This window comes from Plectropomus leopardus, chromosome 7, assembly GCF_026936395.1.
Source record: "Plectropomus leopardus strain MGB_pleo_1.0 chromosome 7, ASM2693639v1, whole genome shotgun sequence".
Taxonomy (NCBI): domain Eukaryota; kingdom Metazoa; phylum Chordata; class Actinopteri; order Perciformes; family Serranidae; genus Plectropomus; species Plectropomus leopardus.
The window spans coordinates 34,597,841-34,618,526 of NC_142182.1; the positions used below are offsets into that span (position 1 = coordinate 34,597,841).

The 20,686-nt window shown below is 39.3% G+C and overlaps 1 protein-coding gene across 3 annotated transcripts in view; it reads right to left on the reverse strand.

Annotated features, from left to right (window-relative positions):
* Nucleotides 1-791: 791 nt before the first annotated feature.
* The window catches only part of scaper (S-phase cyclin A-associated protein in the ER), a 90,176-nt gene continuing 70,281 nt past the window's right edge, over nt 792-20,686 (reverse strand). For all 3 annotated transcript variants that reach the window (XM_088080584.1, XM_042495952.2, XM_042495953.2), the window contains 6 exons: nt 19,664-19,819; nt 14,557-14,791; nt 11,705-11,854; nt 2,942-3,133; nt 1,850-1,898; nt 792-1,559 (listed from right to left, as the gene is read on the reverse strand). In XM_088080584.1, the coding sequence (XP_087936710.1) occupies nt 1,462-1,559; nt 1,850-1,898; nt 2,942-3,133; nt 11,705-11,854; nt 14,557-14,791; nt 19,664-19,819 (880 nt within the window). In that variant the 3' untranslated portion in view covers nt 792-1,461. The remainder of the gene's footprint in view (nt 1,560-1,849; nt 1,899-2,941; nt 3,134-11,704; nt 11,855-14,556; nt 14,792-19,663; nt 19,820-20,686) is intronic.

Here is a 20,686-nt window from a genome sequence, read left to right on the forward strand (position 1 = left end):
CATCTGGCATCACCTGCAAAGGATACACTGAATGGGCCCAAAACAAAACGCGCAGCCGCGCGCGCACTGCTGAGGGGACTCCCAGCCCGCGGACGCATCCTGGCGTGTCTTGAGTTTATTTTCATTCCAGTAGGAATCCTGAAGGGCAAAATAGCCGCTGGACAAAAAGAGCATGCAGGTCAAACCGGGACTGACACATGACACCTCAGCAATTTGTTGGGGAGGATCGGCTTCTATCAGAGAGGGAAGCGGAGACGCATTGAAATTCAAAATCCTGTTAAGTCTTTAAGATATGCTCAGATACTCATCTTTAAACAAAGCAACAAATAGCATTTTCTTCTCAATAAATCTGAGAAGAAAGGTGCCAGTTAGAGAAACAGACCGGGCTAGAAGCAACACACGTTCATTATTACTCGCGTAATAACACGTCCGAATTTGAACAGGAGTCTAACGTGTTGGGGACTTTTACTCCCAAATGTTCATCATCAACTCTGCCTTCAAACTAAAACCAAAACCTGATGAATGCTTCAACAGTTTCATAGAGTGTAAAATGCAAACAGCAGTTTTGTAACTGTGATTTTTTTCTTTTACTAAAAATGTCTTTAACTTCTTTCTAAATTCTGCTTGGACAAGCACACACACACACACACACACACACACACACACACACACACACACACACACACATATAGAAATACGTTTCTTTGAGATTCAATATTGGAATTTGAAATTTTGGAATTTTCCACAAATTGCATTTGTACATGAAATCATAGGGAAATCATAAGGAAATCTTCATTGCCATAGGAACTTTATTTCACATGATGAACGTAAATAAGTCAATAAATTATATTAATTTGTAAGTGTCTAACAGAGAAAAAGAAAGGAAAAACATGGGAACATGAAAAATATAACTCTCAACACAAGTTTGCGCTCAAGGCAGGTCATTGAACTGGCGTTATGTAGACTAGAGAAAACATTCTGAATATTCACATTCAAAAATGAGAAAATACAATAAATTAACACATACAGTTTTGATGGAAACACTTGGCATATTATAAATTACAGTATAAGTAAATGTTTCAGGTTTAGATCATCACCGCTTTGAAAGCGGATCCATTTTCTCTCTACAACAGGAACAAAGAGAAAAACAAATGACTTGTTTAGAGATGAAATGGAATAGCTGTGCATGTGCTCAAACTGCAACATACAAACAAAACATTTTGTGCAAATTCCTCATAAACATCAGTCTGATTTCAAAGAAATCAAAACTGTTGCACCAACATACCACAGGATAAGGCTTAACAGTCTTTACATTTGACAGTATGGAGAACATATCAACTCGTGTGCAGACTTCAAGTCAGTAAAAAGAAAAACAAAAATCCCCAAAAAGCTCCTCGTGTCACATTTCTTCTGAAGTGTTTATAGCGTGCTTATCTGTTTTGAAGACAGTGTGCAACTCCATCACTCCTCCTGTTTCTTGAGAAAAAACTGCAGTGCTGAGTCCCACTGATCTCTTGGAAAGCGGTTCGACAACTCGCAGTAATCCAGCGGCTGGGAAACTTTGCACACCCAGAAAAGAAAAAATACATTATACCACGGTTCAAAAAGAAATCCAAATTTGGCAAATTTCACTCACACAAGTGCAAAATTTGTGTAGAGAAAATACTTTGTCTCAATACGCCTGTGCATTAATTATATTGGAAGCTATGAGGGAACCTACCTGTCAAAAATAGCTGTTTTTACACGAGTCAACCAGTTTTTTTTACATAATTAAAATAACTTAAAAATAAAACAAAAATGAAACCTAATATTTTGATATGCATTTGATACAATTATTGGAAAAACTTACCTGTGTGCTTTGTTTTGTTGTCGGAATCTTTTTCATTTGCAGCACAGTCCTGCAGGAATTAATGAGGAGCATTACTTCAACAGTATACTGCAAGTACTTGCTGTGTGCACAAGTACACGCAACAAGTACTTTCTCATCTAAGATTAGTTAAACCTTTGAGCCAAAAAGAAAAATGTTCAAGCAAAATATAAGGGTGCAACTATCATTATAACTTAGTAAATAAGCTGAATGTTTCTAGTGTAATGGGTGATAAAGAATCCTCCTCTGTGAGGAATGTTTCCTGAGGTTAACTCAAATACGAGGGCAGCAGGGCAAGACACCATGCATTATTGCTTTGTTTGAAAGAAACGACAATAGCTTGTCTCCCATTGAATGGAAGTTAATCTGTGTCTAAACAGTGGTGCTTGCAGAGTGGTGAGGGGCGGGCTGTCAGGGGAAGATGAAGATGAAGGAGACAAGCTGTTTACTGGGAGTTGCACCAGTGGCAGGTAAATCCACTGAGAAGGAAGCCATTTATCTTTGTAAAAAAGATGGTCTGTTACAGATTCACCAGGGCCCACATGAGCGACGTTAATCAGCCGGAGCAAACAAGAAAGATGTGAAAGAAATATAAAATCATTATTTATGTATGGGTGTTTTCTTTATTTTATTATTTAATTTAACCTTTATTTAATCAGGTTGGTCCCACTGAGATTACGAATCCCTTTTTTAAGACAGCAATGAAAACAGAGGTGCAGACAGAGACACAAAGGGAGACAAAATAGAATTCACAAGCACTAAAATTTGAATTAAAAGAGAACTATCTATGAGTCAATAGAGAACTTTCTCAGAGTCAGTTGTACATCCAGGCAGGCAAAAACATCCACATCTTACACAACATTTAGATGCATGAAACTGTCAAGACAAAGAGGGTGTTTTTGATTAGCAATGATTAAATATTTCATATTTTATTCTTTTGATAACCTGTTTTTTTGATGCAACAATCCTGAACTTTTTTTTCTTGGCTTGTCATTGTCATACACATATATCTGTGTGTAAAATAATAATCGCTTTGTGCTTGTGCATGTACTGCGATCATGTTCCCGTGTTTACCTGGATGAACGTAGCCAGCAGCACACAGCTCATCTCCTGCTGCAGAATGACCTTATTTTGGGAGTTGTTGTAGCAGGCCGAGATGAGGGAGGGGAAGAGCACTCGGATGAGGCGCGGGTGGCTGAAGTACTGGAAGGGCAGCTGACACAGTTTCTGCAGCACGCTGGGCTGGCGGCCAGACTGCACAATCACCTGGAACACACAGGGAGCAGGGCCAGTCAGTCACAGAGCCAGTCAGCAGCACTGCTGCTTGTAAATCACCGCCCTGTATCCCTCCCACATGTAAATCTGCCACTAAAACAACACACAAACAGCCATTAGGAGGAGACCTGGGGGGCACAGCCTCCCACCACGCAATTATGGGCTGTAAAACACAATGATGGGATGTTTTGTTGTTCTTCCTTTGTAGCAGAGCTGCTGTAACACAAGAGGGAAACGTGAACTGATGTCATTATCAAAACTTCACTTTCAAGTTTTGTGTCAAGCAACACTGGAAGACAGTCTGTGCAAAAGCTTGTTACCGCCCCACAGGAGTGCAGCTCAGGTTGAGAGGGCATCCACAGTGCAGCGAGGGGGGGGCAGGGTGAGCAAACCTCCGCCAACAGTGTGGCCACCCCCACTTTAAGAAATGAGCAATAACATTAATGGTATTTTCACTCTGCTGACATCCTGCTCTCCATCACAGCCCGTCAATCACACACCATCACATCCGGGGCCACCGGTATTAAAAGCTAATCACTCCCAGCTTCATATGATTAGAAAGGGGACGGCTGCAAGAGAAGGGGTCCCGGCCTAATGCTCTGGTCATCTCCCCTGAGCCTGGGAATGAAGAAAAACCAAAAAAAAATCACTGCACTACTTTAGAGGTACAGACTACAGGAGTGGAGAGCTCAATGCCAATGGAAACCAGAAGGGCAAGGTGAGGTCCCCAAGTCACTGTGACATAAATTCACCAGATTTACAAGATTTTAAAAATACACTCTCTAATACTCTTCCACCGGCTTTTCCTTTGATAGTGCACTCCAAGTTTGAGCAGCAGGATAAACAAAGCGATAATTCATCGCTTTTATCAGTTCAAGGTGAAGCTTCTCAGAGCCGCCGTCTACAGCGACGTTCAAAGGGACACAAAACAGCGCCACTTCCTATCGCCCTCTGTTTAAAGGATCCATATGCGCGGGTCAAACAATCTGAACTTTAATGCATTGCAAATACTTGAAAATGTGAAGGGCACTGAATTTGTCAACTTGAAATGTAAGAGTTGATTTTTGAAGCTCAAAAAAAAAAAAACCCACAAACTTTCTTTACTGTACTGAATTAAAGGAGCAGTGTTTTAGATATGGTGGCATCCAACAGTGAGGACTAAAGATTGCAACAAGCTGGAACTTCTCCTGTCTGCTGCGTTCATTGTTCATTTCTGTGTCTTCATCATACTGGGAGAGGAATTATCGGCAGAGGTCTCTTTCTCTCGAAAACAAACACTGTTTGAAACCTGTAAAAACATTGAATGAGGCAGATTTAGGTAAAAAAAAAATAAAAAATAAAATAAAACCCACAAAATAAAACAAAACAAAACAAAACAAAATGAAATAAAATAAAATAAAATAAAATGTTTTCCTGACGCTGCTCTTCGTGAAGAGGCTGATAACTACAGTGGCCAATGCAAAAAAACATATGGTCAGTGTCTGGTTTGTCTGTTCTGGGCTACTGTAGAAACACGGTGGTGGGGGTGCCCCGTAGCTCACCTGGCAGAGCTTTAGCCACATGTATAAGGGCTACAGTATGTCCTTGCTGCAGCAGGCTCAAGTCCAACCTTTGCCCTTTGCTGCATGTAACCCCCTCTCTCTCCCTTCTGTGATATGACTGTCCTGTCATAATAAAGGCAAAAAAGCCCAAAAAGAATCTTAAAAAAATAAATAAATAAATAACAAAAACATGACGGTTATTATTTTCAGTTAAACACTTAAAAAACATACTTATTATATTCAATTTTTGAATTGAATTCATTACAAAGATGTAGACCTTGCTGTGAATATGTGTGTCTAACAGTGAAAGAACAAAATCCCCACAGTTTCTCTGACTCAATAAGTGTTTTTCACAAAGGAATGTGGGACTCGGACAAATTCGTCCACTGATGGAAGGAAAAAAAAAAGAGGCAAGCTCTGGATGTTTTCAAAAGTAGAGCTGCTTATTTTCAGTGCATAGTTTTAGCATTTTCATGCTCCTCTCCACTAAATCCGACATCATCATATTTATCTTGTCTGTTGCAACACTGCCCAAAGACAAACTGGCATTGGAGGGGGGTCATAAATTCATGCAGCTGAATTCATTAGAAAACCATGATTCTGCAAAAGCTAAAGATTCATTCTTGGGTTTTAATCCAGAATATTTATGGTTCAGGTATCATAATTTAACACCATACCAAGTGCTGGATGTTGGAGCCGGGGCTCTGAGAAGATCCAACCCACAAATCACCCAGCGATCTCATAATCCTCCACTACGCACAGCTCCATCTTCAGCTGCCTAAACAAATTGTCTACCCTCAAGTGCCTGACACAGAGAGACATAAAACAAAAACCTGGTGGCAGCAAGACTATGGAGGTTACAAAGACACCCAGGTCCCCTGCCAAATTTCCACGCCTCCACCAGGTGAAGAGCAACACCAGAGCCTGGAACAGTTTCCAACCAGAGATTATGCCGCAGCGTTACCTCTCCCGGCTCCTCAGCTGAAGTATCTGCTGCTCAAAGCCTGACATCATAAAACTAACAACAAGCATCTGAGGACATGCATCTGGCCACGAGCACAACGCAGACCCAGTAAAAACTCAAGTGTCTTGGCTGTTCTGTTCTTTCTTAAGTTCAGGGACCTGGCATTTTCAAACAGCGCCCAGTTTTATGACGCCTCCGTTACATAACTTCCTCACTGTCCTCAATGACAACAAAGAGTGTGTAAAGTTAATGTTCCGAAACGCAAACAAAATCCTGGGAAAAAACGGCATCAGAGCGGAAACCAAAGTTAAAGCAGATTTAGGAACAGAAAGGAAGTATGAAAAGACACAATCTGGCAAAAAGATCTAAATTGTAACATCAAGGTTCATGCATGGAAAGACACAGTGATACAGGACAGTTTATTAGGGATGTCCAGGGTAAATTATTTATAATATAGTCAACAGATTATTGGTCTAGCTGTTTGTTGGGCCCAAAATTTGGCATTTTGCTGACTATCTGTATTGGCATTGTATTTTAATGATGGCAGATAAAAAAACTGATAAATGAAGAACTTTGTGCATTACACTCAACCAACATTAGGGAAGGCAGTCTGCTATTCATGCAAAGAAAGTGTCAACATGGGAGGAAATTTTACTTTGTAAAACCTCAAGGAGCTATCTTCATTCATTGATTTTTTTAATTTAAAATTTAACTTAACTTAAAAAAGTTGCAGGGAACTTGCTGTATATGTTAAAAGTTTCAGTTTCGATTAAACATTTGTTGAAGACATTTAAAAAAAAGTTTGTTATATTCCAAATTCTAAATTTTGACAGAAATATTTTTTTTTACTGTAAATGCATATTGGTTCCAAATATCGGTTACTGGTCTCATTAAGTAATAATAATCCATATCGATATCGGCCCTGAAAAGCCAGTATCGGTTGACCCCTAATTCATAGGTATTACTATACACCATTTAGACTTGACAAAATGGGTTTGATATAAAACAACTTATGTTGGAAATGTAATATAGAGGAAGGAACCTTCTTACGTTCATTGTGAGAATTTGATTTTCCTTTCTGGAAAGAGGTTATTATTGGAAAACTGAGTGGCATGAAAAATCCTTACCAGAATCACACCGACTTTTACTGTTTGGAGCCAGGTCAGACGTAGATGGTTACATTGTTTATACTGAAGTGTCTGTTTTTCTTCCTTCATATAGACTAAAACTTCAATGACAAGAACGGAGACGAAAAAGAGGAGGCAGTCATCATCCAGCCGTGTAATAAAGTGTAAATCTCAAATAGCATCATCAGCCTGTGTGCATGAGGCTGCAGCACAGAAGCAAAGATATGTTATTAATTTCTTAATGCAAAAATATAATGAGTGATTTTTAATGAGACACAGAAGACACGTGACAATCTTGAGAGGAATCTCCATTCATGGTAGCACCTAGACAGCCCAAACACCTCAGGAGGAACCAGCGTCAGGGCAGGGCCATATATCTGACACTCGAATCCACAAGACAAACCAGATCCATCAGACTGGAACTGCCTCACTGATAAGACAAGCAGCACAGCGCAAACAACAAAACAAAGTCAGTTAAATTGCTTCTTTACATTTACAATGGCTGATTGAGATGCCCTGCATAAATCACCTCTGGACGACGACGCAGACATTGACATAGACCCTCCAACTTGACTTCTGAGGCAATTGTCAGTTGTTTTAAAATCCTGTAAAAACTCCCTGTTTACACAATGAAGCTTACTAACTCTTTATTTATCTCTATGAGCTGACGCTGTCATTCCATCGCAGATCTCCCCTGCTGATAATTCTGCTCTGAAACTAACCTAACGACCGTGCTACAGACAAATGGAAACTCCTCGCTGAAAGGTTTGCAGGGATAAAAATGTCCTCAGCTTCACTTAAAGTCAGTTGGACCTGCGCTCACCCTTGAAGCGGAGTGTAAATCATCTACCGAGGTAACAATCAGGCCCTCTCCTGCCAGTCGCTTGAGAACGTGTCTGTCTGTGATACTCTGCCTCTGTTTACTCTGCTGGGTGATACAAAGTGTGCATTCCCCCGCTGCTGGCTCCCTATGGTCTGCACGAGCTGCACTTACCCTGCAGGCAGTGAGGGCTTGGCTGTCTTGGCTGTAATGGACTGCTGAAGGGAGCGTTTCAACATCAGGTTAACAGGAATTACAGGCCTAAAGCTCGGCTTGGGTCTGCGGGGCAGAGGAAACGCCCTCGTAGAGAATGGGAAGAAGGGGGATGACCCGCAGATAAGGCTGAGCTCTGGAGATGTGTGTGGGATATGCACTACAGAGGTAATCCAAAGCTTGTGATGCTTTTATGAAGAAAACAGTTAACATAATTTAAGCCCAGAGGAGCCAGGTAATCTCGGGAGGCAGTGAAGGTAAAACATTACACTTTTGAAATTAGCTACCTGAAATTATACATGCGTCTATAGGCAGGCTTCCATTACAGATTTGTGAAAAAAACTTAAGCGATATTTTCAAAATGTCGATAAATACAATTGCGAGATGACAGTGTTTACATTGAGTGATGTTCTGCAACTTCTCCTCTCAGGATAACATTCCAAGAAGCATGGTGATGGATGTTCATAACATTGGCAGCTTTATTTCTATTGCAGCCACCATACTAGCCATCATTATTTCCAATCCAAGGCCACGTAAGCGTGTTATGGAGTGATAATGGAAAGACAAGCCCCTTATACATGGGAACGGCCACGTATGAGGGATTTCTGGGAGCTGATAGTCCACAATTGCATAGAGGAAATGTGGATTCAAAACTTCCGGACAGGGTTCACAACTTCAGGCAAGTGGGATTTAAGACTTTTAAAGACTCTTTTAATGCCACATGAATTGAAATTTAATACCAATTTTTCAGTAGCCAATATTGAAGCAAAAAAACCCAAACATGTATCGACATCAATTACTTGAGGTTAAAGGGGAATTTTCTTTTATTTTTTCCATATTTTTTTTAAAAAAATGACTCTTACCCCCTACGTATTTTGAGCTTTTGCAATGCATTGTCAGACAAAAAGGTCAATCCTACCTCCAATATCTAAGCTTTTGAAAGATTGATTTAAGACATTTTTATGCAAATTAAGGCCTTATTTTTAGTTTAATGAATTCAGTGCCCTTCAAGACTTTTTAAGGATCCGTGGGAACAGTGCTTTCAGATGATCCGCTCAACTTTTGAAGAGTTATGTGTTGCAATAACACATCTTGTAGCTCCTGCTGCATCATGCCGGAGGGAGCCAGTTCATACTGACAAGCAACTAGCTATAGCATCAAGTGACCTAGAAAAGCCAAAAAAATGTTTCCATTGCAGTTTTGCAAAATATCGCCTGAAATACCACCTCATGCAAAAATTAAAAACTTTTTTTGTGATAAATGGGAGTTTTTCAAAATTAACCTGTTTCCATTAGACATATTCTATATTCGCAATTTCAATTTGCACAGTTTGACAGTAATGAAAACCTGCCTTGTGTGCCTTTTTGTGCTTGTAGCTCACTCTGCCTGCGTGTGTGTGGCCATTTTCCACACACTCAAAAGTTTTCTTAAGACTTCCACACTCTCAAATTGCTTTCCTTTCTAAAATAGCAAGCAGGAGTCACGTGGGTTAACGTGTCAACAGTTTACAATTAAAGTCTCGTCAGCTCAAAGATTCAACATCCCAACACATGATTCACAAATGAATCACTGTATCCAAAGACAGGGAGATTACCGGCGCATGTCTCTTCAGGGAAAAAGGAGGTACAGTTACATGTCAGTTGCAAAATAGGTGTCATTTGCTCGGCTTTTTTTGTCAAAAGGTCTTTACGGACGCTCCCAGCAGACAATGAAACATATGGCTACACGGCTCAGTGGCCCCCACGAGCAGAGACACACTCGAAAAACACACAAGCCTACATATGTCACTCTCCCAATGGCTTTTTGTGTGACAAGGTGAATTATTCATGCCCCGCAGAGCAGAGGGAATACATCACTACGTATAGTGCTGCTTCAAAGTTCTGCTTTTTATGAGCAGCCTTATTTCTAGAGCACACACACACACACACACACACACACACACACACACACACACACACACACACACACACATATATATATATATATATATATATATATATATATATAAACAAAAGCTAGTGCATCGACAGTGAATCAGCAGTCTCCGCGACCGCACAGGCCTCGGGTCGGGCTGCTTTTGTGTCCTGCCAATGCTTACATTAGCTTGAGAAAAGCTCAGGCTGCTCTAAATATTCTCCTTAACGCCATCCATCTTGGTGCGGAACTGAATGGACGCATTCCAGGAACTGGACCACTGGCAAAGATCAACTGTGTGTGGAGGTTGTGCGGGATCTTGTTTCCCAACAATATATACTTGAATTTTAAAAACTAAATCCTTAAGCTGTAGGCAATGTGAGAGGTTTTTTTTGTTGTTTTTGTATTGGCAGTGCTCTGGTTGTGGAGGAATGAATTTTGCATCAAATTAGCAATGTATTTTTTTTCCCCCTCCCAGATACAGTCAAGCATGACTGCTCTGTTAGCGTTGCTGCGGTTGTGCAAAGACTAATCATCTGTCACCCGCTTAATTTAATCATCAGTCCTCATTCAATTATTCAATCTAATATGTAAATTGGATCTACACCAACAGATGCTAATTCTGTCCATCGGAATAATTAAATTGCATAGAAACTGAGAACAAAGGAAAAGTGCCATAGACTGGAGGAAAATCCGTTAATTAGAAGTAAAAATCTTCTAAATGAGAATAAGTAATAAGCCTATAAATTGTGGTGATGGGGGTCGACTGCGAGCGTGCGGACATAAATGACATATCAGAGGTTTGAGACTGAAGCGGTGGCTGCTGCCTGTGTGGGTCAGGCTTAACATAATCAAAGCCCAGCCAACTGTAGCATGGCTAATCAGGGGCCCGGTAGACAGGCCATGCATGACAGCCAATTACACAGCAGCCAGGTCTGCTCCATCACATCCTGCTCACTTCCACAGAGCCCCCTAAGTAGTTGTAACACCGGGGCCAGCACGCCGCTCTGCTTTACCAGGAGGAACAATGGGTCACTCTGTGGCACAATAGACGACACAGACCAAAAAGCAGCAAGGTGCCAAGTAATGAATCTTTGAACAGGTGCTTTTTGTTACGATTACAAAACTACACCTACTTTTTTATGACAAATAATACATGAATAGAACAATAGTAAGATGATATTACCGGGCTCCTTTAACAGCAAAAGTTTCACCACTGAAAGCATTAAATGTAACTGAAAGAAATAAACCGTTAGCAGGCTGATAGATGTGTTAAATAGATTAATGTATTATTATTTAATTACTTGATGGACAGAAAATTAACAGGCAGCTACTCTTATATCCAAGTATTTGATTCTACGTTCTACAATTATGAGGATTTGATGCTCATTTTTATTAATATATGATGTATAAATATCTTCAGGTTTTAGACTCTTGGTCATGGAGCTGCAACGACTAATTGATTAGTTGTCAACTATTAAATTCATCAGCAACTAATTTAATGATTAATTAATCAGCTTGAGAATTTTTTTAGGAAAAAAAAGTCAAAACTATCTGATTCAAGCTTCTTAAATGTTAATATTATCTGGTTTCTTTGATAATCTACAACAGTAAACTGAATATTTTTGAGTTCTGGACAAAACAAGACATTAAAGAACGTCATCTTGGGATATGGGAAAAACTAATCATTATTTGTTTTGTTTGTTTTGTTTTTGTATATTTTATTTTTTCATTTATTTGAACTTCTGGTCTGATAAATAAAAACAAATACAAATCACCACTTTTGGTTATTAGATTGGAAATTTCCCATAACATTTTCTATTTCATATACCAACTAAATCAACAAAACTTTTAGATTTTTTTTAAATACTAAAAACAACTTTAACAAATAATATATTTTAATGTTGAGAGTGGTTTGGTTTTGTTAATTAAGAAAATGTGAATTTATTTCTGTACAGTAAGTGCAGGTTGAGGCTGGTTTACCTGGTTGTCCGGGTGGTTGATGGTAAAGTATCCCACACAGATGATGACTTCGTGCAGCAGCTCTTCAGACGAGTGCTGGGTGCAGTACCAGAGCAGCGAGCTGACGATGTGTCGGAAAGCCAGAGACAGGCCCTCAGCTCCTAAAACCGACTAACAGATCACAGACATAACATGTTAGTGTGTTTAGCAGTAAATTAAGCATAAATTGTTCACAAATGCGATTACAGAGAGCTCAATTCAATAACAATACAAAGCAATGAAGGACTATATGTTTTGCTGGTGGGAACATACATGGTGTAAGAGTATAAACAACTCAAGCGGGGTCCCAACATAAAATACCCCAATCCCGCTCGGAGATGAGATGCTAGGAGCAGCTCACAGACAGTATTTATTAAACATGTCAGTGTGATAGAGCACCATAAGATCATCGCTAGTTCGCTGGAAGTTTGGGTAGCATTGTAACGTCCATAAAGGCAATACCTGAGAAGCTAAAGGCTGTTTTCAAGCCTCATTATTACATATTAAACTCACTTAATCATGTAAGCAAATGCAACAAAAGCAAAATGTTATTTAACGAAAAATAAATACAAAAAATGAACTCGCAGTTTAAAAAGGAAAACAGGAAAACCACTAACCAGGGAGGGTAAACTGCATTACTGGTTTTTATTTTTGAGGATTACAGATTTGATGTTACATATTGTGCCAAAATGCAACCACAGCAAAACCCAGTTATTTATATTCCACTACAGCCTTCTGAAATTCCTCTCTAAACACATTACTGGGAGCTGATGCGGCAGCCGAGAGCATTAACAACCTAAATTCTGATCATCCATCCACCACAACACATATTAGCTGGTGCTGCGGGTAATGTGAAACACAAGGTGATTACAACCCCCCGCTCCAAAAAAAGGAACGTTATTTAAAATGTTCATAAAACTCCGGCGGTGAAATGCTTTCATTTCCAGCTGTTTTGAGTTGGCTGAATGTGGCGGGCCGATGAGAGGAAGCTGCTTCAAAGTAATTACCACAAGACATTAAAATAATTAACAGCATTCTCGTGCCTGCTCCCGTGCCTTTCCGTCTATGTGGTGACTTAGCACAGTGAAGCTGTCGGCCTCTCCTCCTCAGCGTGGGTAATGTACGGCCCTGCATACAGTGATAATCACTCGTGCTCCGTCCTAACTGCTGACCCACCGGGCTCCATTCAACCCCAACAACTGACCCGGGGTCAGAGGGCTCTGCTGTTTATGTCCGCAGGTCAGCTTTGTCCTGAGGAGAGTAACTCCTCTTCTAATGGCTCTTAACAAAGGAACTGGCATCAATCCGATCATGTATACAGACTTATTAAAAGGGAGCATAATTTAATTGTTTGTAAGCATTTTTATGATAGTCTGCCGTTTCTAATAAGGGTCAAGTCATTTAAATTGCTCTTTCATCTGTTTATTCATTACAACAGGGTGTCTGCATGTGTCAAACACTTAATCTCATGCTTTTTTATACATTTTCGAGGTAATTTTCAACTAAATTTAAGTCTGATTTTTGGACAAATTATCTTTTGTAATTCAAGAATCGCAGGTAAGTATAAAAGCCAGGGTTCCCACACAATTTAACTGACAAATTTTTAAAAAATGTTTCTACAACTTTCAAAGGACCCATAATTTAATTTCAATGACCATTCAGAACATCTTACATGAACAGAACTATATAGTATACACCAGATATTATTATTATTATTATTATTGGCACTTCACAGATAGTTAAGTTGGCGCATTGTTTAATTTGTCAAAAGTGCATATTGGTGCTCTGAGAGACAATTAAATGCCTAGGCTGCCAACATCAGTGGCTCCATCTCAAAAATGTGGTACAATTTAAAAGTAGAAGTGGTGCAAGAGGATTGAAACATGTTTAATACCACTGTCACAACATTATTTTTCTTGTCCCATTTGCCTGACATTATTAAAACATCAGATTCAAACTCTATTCAAACATTGTTCCAGCTACCTGATGACATGGGGGGAGACGAAATGCTGGGAAAAATATAAATAAATGTACATTCACAACAACGTTACCTCAAAAGCTACAGAAAATAAGTTTGCTGTTATGTTAGATTGCATAGAAGGTTATTTGCTATTAAATTTCATCGCACACAACAAAATTTCATGACTCCAAAACTTGCACAGATTTAATGACTTCCATGACTTTTCCTGGAAACAATAACAATGGAAAATGAGATGATGGAATTCCATGACCGTGGGAACCCTGAAAGGTAAACAGTATATATGTGGTCCCGGGCAGAGGTAGATTTAATGTAGGAATATGGCTAATAGAGTGAGTTTAATCTATATTATGCCATCAGGTAAGTTCAAGTATTAAGTAAAAAGACACTATAAGGTTTGGTAGCAGGTTTTAAGATTGGTGACATCAGAAATGTGGACTTTCATGTAGAAGAGTTTGACTTATTTTGAAAAATTAAAAGACTAATAAATGAAATTAAATAAAATGTTTAAATGCAATTAAGAATTAAAAAATTCAAATTCAATACTATTTAATGACTTACAGGCCTGATATTTGCGAACTTGTGTTAAAGACCTTTTAACACTTTTTAAGCACACACCACATGCCAATTCATTAACGTGGACGTACCAGCTATTTCTCCTATAAACCATGTGATGTGAAAGTCATTCTATGAATAATAATGCACCTACAATCCAGAAAACATGCTGACACAAACAATAGAGAACTCTAAAAACAAAAAATTCAAACCTTTTGTCTTTAAAAGCAAAATCTGCAAGATCTCCGAAGTTTTTTTCTCATGTGTGAAAAGTGAAAACAGATTATATTTTGGATAATACCTGGAAGGCAGAAAGGTCAAGCAGGGCAAAACTGTTGAGGAAGCGGATGCCTTGCAAAGCCACCTGGATGACCCCGGGGCCGTAGGGCTCCTGACTCTGGGAGGAAGACTCCGGCGAGAAACTGTGCAGCAGGATGCAATACAGAGTGTGCACCACTCCCACCAGGTCTGTGGACTGCAGCAGGGCTGTCAACCCAGTCGGGTCCTGGCGTTTATTGTCAAATATACTGGGAGCACTGGAGAGGAAGAGAGGCAAAGTGTATGGTCAGTAAAACTAAAACTAAACCTAAAGTGTGCAAAAACTAAATCTTTGTGTTCATCACATCAGATAGCACTGGAGTCTTTTTTTGTGCCCTAGTTCTGCTGATGTCATGCAAAAAGACAAATGTGATGATGCATGTGAGATTTGAACGTAGTGGTCCTTTGCAGTTGCCTGAACTTTTTGAACTCCTCTTAAAAACGGCATAGTATAGCATGTGGAAAAAATGGTTGAAAACTTCATTGTTCCAAATGTCAACAATAAGTCACAGTATAGCATTTTGAAGAACATTATAGTATACAATGTGAAAAAAAGGGTCCACAAAGGGAACATTAAAAGTGTAAGGACAGCCTCTAGCTCGTCAGGTCCAGTGTGCACCCCAACGTGCCTAAGGCACTATAGCAGGGTAAGGGTTAGGGTTAGGGTTGGGGTCAGGGTCGGGGCTAGGCTTAGGAATTCATAGTTTCAAATGTAAAAAAAAAATCATAGTATAGTACTTTGAAGAAGCTTTTGGGGTAGAATTGCAAAAGAACAATCTAAAAAATCAACATTTAAAAGGTTGAAAAATGGCTAACTATAGTGGGGTAAGGGTATGGAGGTGGGGCTAGGGTTAGGGTTAAGAATTCATAGTTTCAAATGTCAAAGAAAGTCATAGTATAGCACTTCGAAGAAGTGTTTAGTGTAGAATTGCAAAGGAACAGTCCAAATGGTCAACATTTAAATGGTTAAAAAAAGTCATACTATAGTATGTTTCCAAAATACCATACTATGGCCAAATGGTTGAAAAATAAATTGTTCCAAATGTCCAAAAAAGTCATAGTATAGCGTTTTGAAGAACACTATAATATAGAATGTGGAAGAAACTGTCCAAAAAGTCAACAATTCAATTTTAAAAAAAGTCATACAATAGCATGTAGTAAAAATGGTTAAAAAAGTATTCGTTCCAGATGTTGATAAAACTTATGGTACAGCATTTTGAAGAAGTATAGTGTAGAATTTCAAAAGAACAGTCCAAAAAGTTAACATTTAATACTAAACTGTAATGTTCTGTTCCACATGAACTGATTTTGGGTTTTATATAAAGTACAAACAATGAAAGTATGACATGAATGTAACAATATGGGCACCCTGGAAGAAGAGAGAGATGACTGGTTGATCTGTAGACTTTAATCAAACATAGGTCAGAAACTTGTGTTGGGTGCTCATGGAAAATGGGAAGCAGCAGGATAAACAGGTATGAAATCCAGGCACTTCAAAAATGTGAAAAACGAGGAGGAATTACATTACAATTTATAAAATATGGCTAAATTATTTTTAAAAAAGCCAACTTATTTCGACCACTGCCAGCCTTCATCAAGTTTGTTTATTTATTATTATATAAATTATATATATATATATATATATATATATATATATATATATATATATATATATATATATGTATAAAGTCTTATACCCAGCAGAATGAATGGTTAGGTTTAACTTTCAATGTGCATTATAAATAACCCAATGGTGTATATATATATATATATATGAATGTGTTAGAATGTGTAATGAAACTATTATTTAGTACTGCTGTTATTTTCATTATTGCATTTTTTTTGTTCTCTCTCAAACATCTGACAGGGGAAGATCCCATTATATTGTTGGACAACAAATTCTGTGCTTTCGGAACTCTTCTAAAGAAGAACACAGTTGCTTCTTTGTTTTTAAAAGATATTTGAAAAATAAATAAAGTTGTTGCTGGAAAAAATGAACATCAGACTTTTCTCTCACTGCAATATCACAAGACTGAGGATGCAAATAAAAGTCTTAGAAATAAAAGGATTTTAGATTGAGCTTAGATAAGAGATACTACCCTGTTAGAGCTGCTGCATACCTGACTTAACTGACTGCTGCAGATGGAAGCGCACCAAGTTTAAAATGTGTTGCATATTCACATACTGGATCACAGCTGCTCCTTTAGTTCATCTACTGCTCTTCACGTGCTTTTGTATATTTATAGGATCACAGTTTTTCAGTTTTTGCATGCAAGGAGCTTCAAAATCTGTTCCACTTTCTTGACTTAACTTGTAAAATTCACCGCTAGCCAGTTTGGGTGCAGCCCAAAAGTGGAACCTCTGAGATTTAAGTTCAGCTCTTCCGCTCCCACTCCAGCTACAGTAAACACAGTAATGCCGTGACGTGAAGCTCATGGCAGCGACTTCAAGCTGGCGAATAGTTTTGAGCTGCCTGACAAGGTGCTGAGTGCTCTGGCACATTTAATCAAGGCCCGCCTGAGAGGATTCAAGGTGATATGTTTGTTTGGTTCCAACAAGATGCCACCTTGCTGGTTAAAAGGGATTGGTAACATCATCCTTTCATTGAACATCACATTCAACAACAAAGCTGGGGATAACGCTGCTTGGAAAGAGGAGGTACTTTGGACAGAAGCTTGACAGAGCTGAGAAAAGGCTTTAGTAAAGTTCCAGTTTTTTTTTTCTTTTAAGCAAATTTGTCACGGTTAGAGCTCCAAAGCAAAGACATTTAGGTGGAGAATTCAATCTCAGAAAATAAACAATTACAACATTTTTAAAATTACATGAAATAGGTTAAAAAGTATTATTTAATCATATCAGTGTCTGCAGGGTCAACCGGACTACAAACTAAACATTACAGCGTTATTTGAAATAAAAAACCTTGCAATGCTAAAGAAAAGGTTATTAATTCTTTTCAGTCGCAATGCAGAAGACTCTGGCAAAAACCCCTCAGCTCAACGGCAAGACAATTTAAGACTACCGCAGCAGCACCGGCTATGATTTGCAGCCATGTAGAATGGAGGGTGTGTGACCTCTGGATGGAACCTACAGTGCATGCTGATACTTGATGTTAGCCAACAGGCTCTGCATGAAATATGCTGCTAGGCAAGAACACAGCCTCCTAATGCCATTATAATCCCCTGACACAGCAACTGGCATGGCCCAAATATTCTACAGGCCCACTGAGCATTCTTATATATGACACACGGAGAATCTTGGCAGAACTGAGCTCGCTGGCCGCAGCGCTGATCATAACACTGGTCTCATTAAACCTGCAGAGTCTGACGCCATGTTTTCTCACAGATATTCAGTGACAAACATGCGGTCTTGATGTAACTGTCTGCTAGTGGGCTGGTGTGAAGCAGCTGGTTGTTGTCACTGCAGCACCTTGCAGCTGGCAAGGTGCTGCAGCGCACTGGGCGACACTTCAGACGCTATGACAAGATGGTGGAGTAAAGAGGTGGAGTTGTTATGGAAGAAAACAAACTGATACCAAGTAGGGCTGTGCGATATGACCAAATATATTGTCTGAAGATAAAACGTAATAAGATAAAACATCTATTGTTTCATATGATGTTATACTGCTATACTATTTCGTTTAAGTCATCTGATAACGCTTTGCATACATCCGCGTGGCCGAGGGGGCATCTACATAATACACACCACCAAAAAAGATGAACATGGAGGAGCTGGAAAGCAATAGTGAATGTGGAGGTTAAGCACGAGACACTGACACTGACTGGCCTACAGAAAACGAGGAGGAGCTCGTACCCAAAAGAGGGACTCCTTTTGTTGTTGGCATGGTTTGGGTATGAAAAGTCAGACACAGATCCAATACAACTTGCAAATACTATTAATGTATGAACTGGAGAGCTGCTAGTTTGTTTGCAGCTTACAGAGAACAAATCATCATGTTTAATGGCGCTGCCATAACAGCTTAACTTAATGAGTGGTAGTGGCGGTAGGTAGTGTGAGCAGGTGAGGCTTTGTGTTTTTCTATCTGCAGAGCTCTTATCGTGACTATTTAGTCCCATTTTGCGACCACGGAGAACAAGTGCAACTTAAAAATCTTTGCAATCTATAAACTGGAGTTTGTTTCCAGCTCGCAGTGCATGAATCCTCATACCACAGTTACAATTTAACTTTCTGCTAACGCTAACATCCAACTGCTGACCGGAAGCTTCTAGTCCACAGCAGAAACACCAACACTTACGGCCGGAGACGATCTGGGTCCTTCAAAATAAAAGCACCATGGGTTCTCCTTTGATTTATCTAATTATAACAATACTTTATCTAACTTTACTATAACAGTGCTTTATTGAACTGTATATATTAGCATTATAACAGTATTTTATTAAACTTTATAACAGTAGTTTATGTAACTTTATTACAGTACTTTATTTGTAACTGTAGTTTATTTAATAATTTTGTATTTTAGTATTTTACAGCAGTTTAGAGGACATTTCAAAATATATATCGTGTATCGCAATATAGCCTTAAAATACTGTTATATTATTTTACAGCCATATCGCCCAGCTCTAACAACTAGATTAAAATGCATATTTTTTTTATTGCAATGTATGGCATCAAAGCATATCTGGCCCTGCGGCCATGGTCAGCATTTCTGCTCCATTTAATCGCAGTAATGATGTCCCTTGGTGTGACTGTGTGCCGCCTCTGTCAGCGGCGCCACTGAACCTCTCTGAGTGGAGGTCACTGTTGCACACGTGGGTGGGCTCCCCCCACGCTGCAGGCTAAGGTTTATGGTGAGTGACAGAGCACTGGGTCAAGTAGATGCCTATCTCTATCTGCAGTAACGACAGCTTAGCCAGCTAGCCGGCTGGAGGAAACGACCTGCCGGCTGATTGCAGAGGAACCACAGCCTTTGTATGAGTGTGCGCGAGCCCCGTCTTTATGGATCCTCGTGACATTAAAGAACTGACAGTGACTCAGTCTCTGTCATTACACGTACAGAGAAAGGTGTGTGTGCTTGTCAGGGGGAAGATCACAGAAATGTTCAAAGTGTGTAATAACATAAGAGACATGCTTACCGTCCGGTTACGACAAAACACAGCTTGCACATGCTGTGTAGGAGAGCAGAGGCTTGCTGGAGGAAAGCAGACATCTTCGGGTGCTCATCTACAGGACCTTGGATCGACAAGAAGCACCCGTACAGCTTGTCAATCAAACCCATGTTGACTACATAGCTGGAAGAAACACAGGAAAAAAAATAACATGCAGTGGTTAATGGTACTTTCCCTAAATGTGAAATGTACTATAGGATGGCAAATTCTTTTTTCCTCTTTAGTTTATAAGAAGCTCATATTGCAAAACTGGTAAATAAGCAAGCACCCACACTTCAAAATTGGGAAACATCAATGATATATCACCTGCGTATTTAAAGCACAATGTCAGAAGAAAGCAACACAGAGACGCAATTTGACAAGATCTGGAGGTCAGTCTATGACGCTCTAAAGATTGAGTTGCAAATCACCCAGCACCCATTAACTCTAAGGAACCCAGTGTAGCATATTTATCCTGTCTTGTTCATCATGTGTCTGTGTTTGTGTGTGCCTTTTTGGATATGTATGTATTTGTCTGTGGGTGGAGATCAGGCAGGGGTGTGTCTGTTTGTAGTGGACAATAAGAATGTATAAATTTGTGAGTGGGGATACAATATCTCGTGTGACGACCACTGTACATGAATAAGTAACTCAAACATAATTATGTAATGAAATGTAATTTCTTGAGGAAACAATGATAATGTAACATGGATGATGAAATGTACTGTATTCAAAACAGCGCTCATTTAATTAAAGAAATAATTAGAAATAAATAAATAAATATATTACGGGAGACTTTTTTGTGAGAAGCTCATCTCACATAGGCAGACAAAGGCCTTTACTGTGCATACTTCCACAGCTCTGCAGCTGAAAGCTGATACCTCACCTAAGCCCTCCACCCCCTGCTATTACCACGATATCTCCAATTTGTCTTTGCCAATGACAGGTCTCATGATCATGTTCTCTGTACTCTTTCAGCCACAAATCACAGCTAATAGTGTCATTACACGG